The sequence below is a fragment of the Xiphias gladius genome, chromosome 7, assembly GCF_016859285.1.
Source record: "Xiphias gladius isolate SHS-SW01 ecotype Sanya breed wild chromosome 7, ASM1685928v1, whole genome shotgun sequence".
NCBI lineage: Eukaryota > Metazoa > Chordata > Actinopteri > Istiophoriformes > Xiphiidae > Xiphias > Xiphias gladius.
The window spans coordinates 21,181,237-21,190,408 of NC_053406.1; the positions used below are offsets into that span (position 1 = coordinate 21,181,237).

Below are 9,172 nucleotides of genomic sequence, written 5' to 3' on the forward strand. Positions count from 1 at the left end.
TGAAGTTCAAGCCATTAAGGAGAAGCCTTTATTGCTCGCTGCACCTCACAGCTCATTGGTTCACAATTCTAATAGTTTGGTATTAATTGGATCCTTTTCTGCTATTTTCTTCCTACCTTTTCTCTTGGTACTGGTTAATACCCCTGTATGGAAATTGCTGTGTTTTGTACCTCTAAGTTATTTCATAACTTAGAGGTATGTGTGCACACTTACATAAAATAGAGGGTTGCATTCGGCTTGGTACCCTTAGGTGTAAAATGATCTTTTCGTTGTCAGCCAGACTTATAAATGCACTTATCTGCTGTCATATCCTTGCTCATTAACTGGAGATTTCTTCAACATTAATAATTGATGTGTTTTTCAGAGAGGGAGAGAAGAATATAAGAATCTATGTCTGTAGGTGTCTTGTGACTGATGGAGTGCTTTCTTTCCATTTGAGCAGGGAGTCAGGGTCAAAAGAAGGGAATGCGCACCCCCAAACTACCCAAACAGAGCACAATGAATTGGGCTGACCTGCTGCCCCCTCCCCCTGCAAACCCACCCCCAAGTCGGAACGCAGAGGAGTACTCTCTATCAATGGAAGAAAGGTGGGACATGTCTGCACAGACAAAAAGACACACACAATCTGACAGGCATGCACACACTTTTTTTTATAAATACTAGTTCATTCTTCCTGCCTTTGCTCCTGTTTCTCGCATTCATTGCAAGTATTTGCCCCAAGGGTTTTTCTATCTATTAGTGCTAGGTGCATGTCAAACCTTGATAGATGGATGGCATGAATACGAAGTGCAAGTTTTTTTTGGCTTCAATATATAAACATTCATGCTTTCAGTGAGTAATATGAAGGTAACGAGGCTTGTTTCTCCTTGGTGGCAGCTGTGACCCAGACATGCAGTGCCCCATGCCCCCCTCTCACATGTACCTGCAGCCTGATGAGCTGGAGGAGGAGGAGGAGATGGAGAGGGGGCCCACTCCTCCCATCCGAGGTGCAGCATCTTCCCCTGCCGCTGTATCTTACAGTCACCAGTCCACAGCCACTCTCACCCCCTCACCCCAGGAGGAGATGCAGCCGATGCTCCAGAACGCACCTGACAGCCATGAACGCAGGTACACCTGCATGACATCAAACGGTCTTCTAGGGTACAAGCGTAACAAGTAGCAAAAGAAGAGTTTACACAGCTTGTGTAAAGACGTTCAGGAGATATATCTATTTTTTAAAATCCTTACAGAGAAAAACATGATATGCAAAGTATCTGAAATTCATAAACATTTTCAATGTTTTAGCCCATTAATTCCAAATTCTGTATAATCTGTTGGCCATTTTTCAAACTCATATCTTTTAGATTGAGTTGTTGCCTCCCAGGGAGCCATTTGTTTCAGGTCATTTCAGTACAGCATGAAAATCAACTTGCAGCGATTTGAAAAGTTGTTTGAAATGAGTAATACATCACAGTCTACATTTAGTCCATTTCATTTTTTTAGTCAACATTATGTTGTTATTGCATGGTATCACAGCTGTCAGCAGGAACTGTTTTGAAACACTCATCCTTCTTAGTGCACAAGTAAAAAAAACATCACCATAAATTTAGACTCGAAATGCCAAAAGAAGACATTTTAAACCATGAAGCTATCAAATGCACCTTATTGTTGGCATTTCTGTTTTTTTCGTATTGATTATTTTCTGGTTCTGATTTCAGGATAACAGTTGTAAACTGTGTACCTCGGAAAATCATTAGCGTTAATACAAAGTACATGTGATTCGTAGTTTATTAGCTAAAATGTGCTAAATCTGCAGTAAGGTCTAATGTGTAATGTTTAATTTGTACAAAATATTCTACATTTGATGGGATTCTGATACTGTGTGTTTCTCACTTTTTGCAGGCGCCATGCTGTAAGCCCCCCACCCCCTCCGAGGCCCCTCTCTCCTTCACACACATATGGGTACATCACCAGCCCACTGGCCTTGGACACTGATGGTATGGAGGAGGAGGATATATTGGAGGAAGAGGAGGAGGGTGACGAGACAGATGCAGAGGTGGCCAAGATGCACTACCACCACACCCACCCCCACACACATCCTCATCATCCCCAGATGCATCCACGAAGGTTACTGCTACGAGGGCTTGAACAGACACCTGCGTCCAGCATGGGTGACCTAGAGAGCTCAGTGACTGGCTCCATGATCAACGGATGGGGGTCAGCTTCTGAAGAGGATAACGTCTCTTCAGGGAGGTCCAGTGCAGTCAGCTCATCAGATGGATCCTTCTTCACTGATGCCGACTTTGCTCAAGCGGTTGCTGCAGCCGCAGAGTACTCAGGCCTCAGGGTGGCCAAGTACCCCAACACACAGGGCCAGGAAGTAGGAGGAGCTTCAGGTAGGTTTAGTGAAGTCGACCACATCCACAAGAAATGTTATTGCAAGAATTTTGAGACATGGGAAAAGCAAACTATTCCTCGGTTTCTTTTCCCAGCACGAAAATACCAAATAAACCCGTCAGGCCACCGTCCTAGCAGCCCAGTGTCTACAGACAGTAACATGAGTATGGCAGCTGTACACAGGAGGCCTCCTAAAAAGCAGAAACAGCATCCTGCAGGCCATCAAGGGAACCAGCGACGTGAAGCCTATAACGAAGGTACACATATGATTACTTCTCAGTGTAATAAAAATACAGTAATCTCAAACAATTTTCAAAATTAAAAGACATCCTGTAAGAATCATGCTAGCTCAATATGCATGTTGTTTCTTGTACATTCCTACCCAAATAATGAATATGAAGTGAGCTAAATGAACTAAATTTTTTTTCATTTTTTTTTTTAATATAAAATACTAGCTAAGGTTACTTAGAGGTTGACTTTTTTCATTGTGGGAGGACATAAACAAGCAGCAACAACAAACAACTACTTTTGTATCCAATGGAGAAACTAGACAGTGTACCATAACTGAAGGTTATGTGTGATTATGCTTGGTGCAAACACTTCCTGTTCAATACTATGTACGGTAGACCTCCAATAAAAACATTATTTTAGGAACTCTAAGAAGTCAGGGACATGATTGTCTGTAAAAGACATTAATGACCTAATGCAGCCAACACAATGATAGAGAGACAGACACATAGCAACAGCAGTGGGTCAGCTGTAGCCCGCAAGTACACAGATGGCCAGTTTATATCAATGGCTCTCCCTCTATTGCCTCTACAGATATGGAAGTGAAAAGCGCAGTTTGCTGGAATGTGTTGTCCGTAAATGACTGAGTATGGGTGAGCCAGAGTTTTAATTATCTTCTTTCATGTGTTTTATGCACATGCATACATGGCATCACTCTTAATCTGTGGCGGTGCTGAACAGATCGGACGAGTGGTGGGCTGGAGGCCAAGGCCATGCTGGGTAGGAGTGGAGGGGGTTGTCTCAGGGGAGTTCTGCCCAGCTTGGCTATGCTGACACTGGGATGTCTCTCCGCTCTAGCCACTAATGAAATTGATCCAGGTGCTCTGGCTCATACTGAAGTGCCTTGTTCCACTCGGCAGGGGCCGAACATAAACCAAAGAGTGGCTAAATACCGGAGCAGCTGTACACAGAAAGAAAAGTCTTAGCCTTGTTAAGCAAAAGAGGGACTGACTTTTCACAACATCATTCTTCACAACGCACAGCCTAGCAGTGGAAAGCCCCTTTTTTCTTGTGGAAAGATCATTTTTAAAAATATATCTATATGAGAGGTGTGTGCACACACTCGCTCCGCTGTGTACAGTGTGTGTTGTCCCAGTGCTGGCTCTCTGCTTAGTGTCAGGTGTCCTTGAGTGTTGGAAGCACTTGACAAGGAGATTTAATATCCAGCTCACTAGGAGCCAGACCAGCTATATCACTGCAGAAAATCCAACACGCCCCCCCCAAAAAAAACCTCCGCCTTCTGCCATCATCCTTATATCCTGGCCTCTTCCCCATCCGCAACCCCTCCCTTTAGAGTGATCTCCATCCCTCTCCACTCTCTCCTCTTTTCCCTGCTCCCCTCTCCTCTGTCTTTGTTTGAGCAGCGAGGGGCGGACTGACAGCTCTGCAGCTCTGTCTGTCCATCAGTCCTCCTGCTGATTGCATTTGATCTGAATGGATTGTTTTTCATTTGGAGGTTATTGCCTCCCCCCCATTTCCCTTTCCACCCCCACCCTACATGCCCCGTCTGTGGTCTGGAGGACTGGTGCTGAGGTGATAGGTGAAGGAAGGTGATTTAATGAAATGCAAAGGAGGACAGAAAAGAAAGAAAACACTGATGTTTGCTACCCACACAATAGATTGTAATGTGTATTTCCGTAGTTTGTTTTATGTCTCTCTAAATTTCCAATTACACTGAGACTACTATCCAGGCAGCGTCACTAAAAGTACATAAAAAACATCAGTTAGGGCGGTAGGAAAAAGCCAGGAAAACAAGTGAACCAGCAAGGGAGACAACCCCCCTTCCCCACCCCTTACCCCTCTTTGACCTACTCATTTCACTCTTGTTTGCACAGTGGATGTGGAAACACCCAAGTTATATTCCCCCCGTGATACATATTGCGTTTGACTCTAATGCCTTTGTCTACCTCCTCTCTGAACTTAACCCTTTCCTGTCTCTTGGTCTGTCTTGGCCTTGTCTGCCTAATTAACCACCCGGCCCTCAGACACATCCTCCTTGGCAAGCCCAGAGACACTTTTCAGACCTGAGCTCTGTCCTCGGCGATATTTCCTCATAAATCTAACAGGCTCTGCTCCTCCCTTGTAGTGAGCTATATCTCACAGACTGTGGCATTGATCGGGCTCTGACTGAGGTTGGACTCAGGAGGCAAGAGAGATATTAAAAAACTGCAGACGCCTCTCTGCTGTATGATATTGACTGGACCCCTTTTGAATACAGGAGGGGTGGGTGGAGGTTGAGGATAATCAGAAAAGTGTATTGAAGCTGCCTGATTCCACCGACAGGATGCGGCAAAGACACCATCCACCCCATTAGCCTTTCATGTGTTAAAAGCATGAATAAAAATGAGAAATGAAAGCTTTGATTCTTCAAAAATTCCAGTGTTGTACAATGTTAAAAGTGTAAGGTATCCATTGGGATGCAGGAAAAGTGTAAGAGCTGGCACTTGCTATGTTTATTAACTTTCTAATCCTGTGCGGATTATGGGCCTGGCCGCTGACAAAACCATCCTTCAGGTCGGAAGCTGATTAGAAGATGAAAAACCATCGATCGCAGGCACACAAGGCTTTTCTCTCGGCGTTTTGTTTAGATGGCTGTGTGATGTGCGAGAAGCCAGGCGGCCCACTGGCTGGCCTCATATGAATAATGGCTCAAGGACAAGCAGCATTGATTCATCAACAGGGGAAGTCGAGCAGCTCAGAGAGCCAGCTGCTGACCATCACACTCCCCTCTTCCTATTCTAACTCAAATCTCATAACTCTCTGACCAGATCCGACCTGTCTAATGTCATCTGTTTTGTTTACTGTCGGTTCAGAGGAGTTTCCGCTCCGCATAGCCATGTGTACAGATACGAGCGTATGTACACACGCTGCAGCTGTGTTTGTGTATCACTTTGCAGGTGTGAGACAGCTGAATGACAGATGATACACACTAGAGTTTCAAGAGTACACAGATTCTTATTCCTCAGACTTGCGCAATTATCTAAACCCTAGGTGTTGATGTTGGCGGTTAATGTGTTCTTACTTCCTGTGTTTATCCTCCAGATCTCCCACCTCCACCTATCCCACCTCCAGCGGTGCTTAAGTCCCCTACACATCCCTCCAAGGCAGCCCTGGAGGGCCGAGTGATTTCCAACAAAGCAGGTGAGGGTCGAGACAAGAGAGGAGGAACAGGAGGCTATAAGCCCCGAGAGGGTTCGGACCCCAGAACCAGCTCATCTGAACGCAGAGACGCTCAGGAGAGACAAAAGACTGGTCATGGAGAGAAAGGGAATAGACATGAGGGTAGCACTGCCAGCAAGACACGCCAACATGCAGGTACCACAACAAACACAATGTGAAGGAATCCATCAGCGTCATGTGCGGTATTTTTGATTATGCACGTCTCAATTTCCTTCCACAATTCTGCTCTGTCCGTAGCTTCAGAGGACATTCTGCCCTATAGCCGACCACAGTTCCCCACAGTCAACAGCCCGCGAGACCCAAGTTCCTCCAGCTCCATGTCCTCAAGGGGCTCAGGGGGCCGACGGAGAGGAGAGGGAGGCCGCAGGAACCCTGCAGACATGGGCCTCATCACCACGGGGGCCTTACAACCAGGAGATGAAGAGCTAGAGGTACAGACTCTTATCAAGTACAGAGGCTATCTCTCAACAGATCTGACTTTAGCGGATAACCATATGTATATAGCCCAACATCGATATTTGGAAGTTTAAAAAAAAAATACAATAAACGCATAACATAAACAGTTTGCAATCTGCAATTCCTTGTTACTTATCAGCTGAAATGTACAGGGATAATGATCTGTCTACAAAAAGCCACAATCGGCTGATTTAGCAGTCTAGCTCTAGTTATGGAAGATGGATGCTAACCAAATGTTTGTTTTGTTTTGTTTTGTTTTTTTTACCCAGATGGTAGAAAGCTGAAGAACGGAGGAGACAAAGGAGGAACTGTCCTGATTTTTCCGAGAATGGAGCACCATTGTTTCTCTTACAATTTTAAATCTCTCAGTATTTCACCATCATGTTGGCTGCCATCATACCGTACATCAGTAGTGTTTCTTTACATCTGGAAAACAGACCAATGGTTTTTTTTCTAACTATTCATTTTTTATGTCCATTTGAAAAAAAAAAACAAAAACAAAAAAAGAAAGCGTCTCTGAAGATAAAAGAATGGTGCATTCAAAACAAAATACGCAGTAGTATATTTATGTTTAATTCCAATGCAATATGGAGTGAAATCCTACTCCAGACATTGACATGACTCGGCTTGCCTTGAAAAGAACTTTGGAGAGCCCACACAGTCAGATGTTACTGTAATAAAATAGCTGCAACAGGGGTGGACTGTAAATATACGTGTATACATGATGTCCTCTTGTTTTACCCATTGTGGTACCTCAAATTTGTCTTCCATGTTTTATTTTGCGAATTCTAATTTTATTATGCCAGTAAATATAAATATTATTTTATCATTTCCATTCATGTTGTAAATTGCAATATTATTTAGCTGCCCCAAGAAAGTGCCACTTTGGGATTTTTTTTTTTCCTTTTCATTTGGTTTTTTGTAATGCACTGTTATGTTTCGTGTTGTCGTTCAATGTTTGTTATTTGTTTTACTTTGGTTTTAAAAGCACAATCACTAAACTTTATTTTAAACCATTCTATCTATTAACCTTTTTGTCTTACTGGAGGAAAACAGGTATGACAAAAGAGTCTAGTTAATCCTGATGATGGTGATGATAACGGTGTAGGTAAAGGTTGCTGTTTACGAAGGCTGTGCTTGAAAGGAGACTCCTTGCGTTGTGATTGTCTCCCTCTCCAGTTCTGACGCTAGCTCAAGTGATAAAACAAACAGTTAATGTGAGTCATAGCTGCAATGTAAATATCTCTTCACATTGACCATAAACTCAGCTATTGCACAGTAATTGAAATGGTAATGTTGTCTACTAATGCACTTAAATGAATTTCAAATACAGGAAATAAGAGTCACTTTGGGAATTGGAGAGGTTGTTATTGGACAAGAAGGGTCTCTTTTCTTGACAAGACAGGGGTGTTGGATCCCTGTTTTTAAGGAGAGAGGGTGCTGTTGTTTATTCATAGGACATCTGCAAACATTTGTTTCGTAAAGCAAAAAGTAAAAAGAACTAAAAAAATGATTAATAAAAAAGTTCAAACTATACATGTGACTTTGGTCATTTGTCAATATTTTCTGAAAGAATAAGGGTGTATTCTTCTAGATTTGTCTTAATATCAACAAATTCCACAAAAGCCAAACCAACTATGCATCACTCTCTCACTCAACATTTTACCATTTCTCTATCCAGTCTGTGGCACTCAACCCCAAGCCCATTCATTCCAACTGAAGACACAAATCTTCAAAAAACTTCAACAAATAACCCATAATAATAGCCATTCGATTTTAAGAAGGTACATTTCCTAAACAGCGGGGCACTGGTGGTTTTACTAAAACTGTAGTATCGAAACCGAGCGTTTGTCGGGGACTACTGTCTGCTGTGGATCACTCCACAGAACTGTAGATACAGGACTAAACATGTACACGCATTATTCATCAGATTTAAAAACACGTTCATACGCATAGTTTTAATAAGTAGCAATAACTGGGAAGTGAACCTGATTTCTACTAGCATGTTTAACCAAAAATGGACGTAGACATGCTCTTAATAACATGTTTGCATATGAATACTTCTGTCCGCTGTCAGGGAATAACAAAGTAGCACAATGTCACCGGTCACGTTGCTTTGGCAAGGTTCTGCAACAGGGCTAGAGCAGCTATTACACATAGATGTAGCTATGTATATAGCATCACATGTACTTGTAACAGTGATATCTCCAGTACCATCATAAAATGTCAGAAAAGAGAGTAATCAGTGATCCAGTGTATTAGTGTTGTATTACTCATATCCAAACAGCCTTAAAAAAAAACAAAAAACACCAATTTATGTGAGGGAAACAGCGTATTCATGGTTGTTGTTCAAACATGTACATCTGGCCCCATGACACTGTACTGGGATTCACTCCAAATAAACTACAGTGTGAATGTGACTAATTGATGTGTTTTTAGACAACAATGGAGGAGTATGAAAAAGAGCAAAATAAGTTAGATCAGGCTTTGGCTACACAGCTGATAGCAGAATCAGAATAAATTAATTTTACTGAAATATTTATTATAGCTATAATTGAAAAGTGTCATACTAGAGCTCAATGTCAGTGCATCTATTGCATTTTCATTTGAAATCATCTGAGCTGGCCTCACCCGAAAGGACACAGTGTACTTAAACGACACTGTCAAGGAGGGAACTATCAATATCCTTGGCTCAGAGGCTAAACAGCTATTTCCGTTCTGTACAGTAGCTATACAAATGTATTACCTAACGCCAATTCCATTAGTTTTCTCCATTACTCATAATATCAGCATCCCGTGTCATTCAGTAAAGGCGTCTGGAGCCACAGAGGGAACCTAAAACCAACGATGAAGGGATTATATTCAATTTGAC

At 42.6% G+C, this 9,172-nt stretch overlaps 1 protein-coding gene across 6 annotated transcripts in view; it reads left to right on the forward strand.

The window, feature by feature from the left end:
• The window catches only part of robo1 (roundabout, axon guidance receptor, homolog 1 (Drosophila)), a 307,514-nt gene extending 299,379 nt beyond the window's left edge, over nucleotides 1-8,135 (forward strand). For 3 of the 6 annotated variants that reach the window (XM_040130248.1, XM_040130252.1, XM_040130249.1), the window contains 7 exons: nucleotides 443-587; nucleotides 877-1,107; nucleotides 1,882-2,375; nucleotides 2,472-2,633; nucleotides 5,707-5,979; nucleotides 6,082-6,275; nucleotides 6,570-8,135. In XM_040130248.1, the coding sequence (XP_039986182.1) occupies nucleotides 443-587; nucleotides 877-1,107; nucleotides 1,882-2,375; nucleotides 2,472-2,633; nucleotides 5,707-5,979; nucleotides 6,082-6,275; nucleotides 6,570-6,584 (1,514 nt within the window). In that variant the 3' untranslated portion in view covers nucleotides 6,585-8,135. The remainder of the gene's footprint in view (nucleotides 1-442; nucleotides 588-876; nucleotides 1,108-1,881; nucleotides 2,376-2,471; nucleotides 2,634-5,706; nucleotides 5,980-6,081; nucleotides 6,276-6,569) is intronic. The other 3 variants (XM_040130250.1, XM_040130251.1, XM_040130253.1) reach the window with 1 other exon arrangement.
• Nucleotides 8,136-9,172: the final 1,037 nt, after the last annotated feature.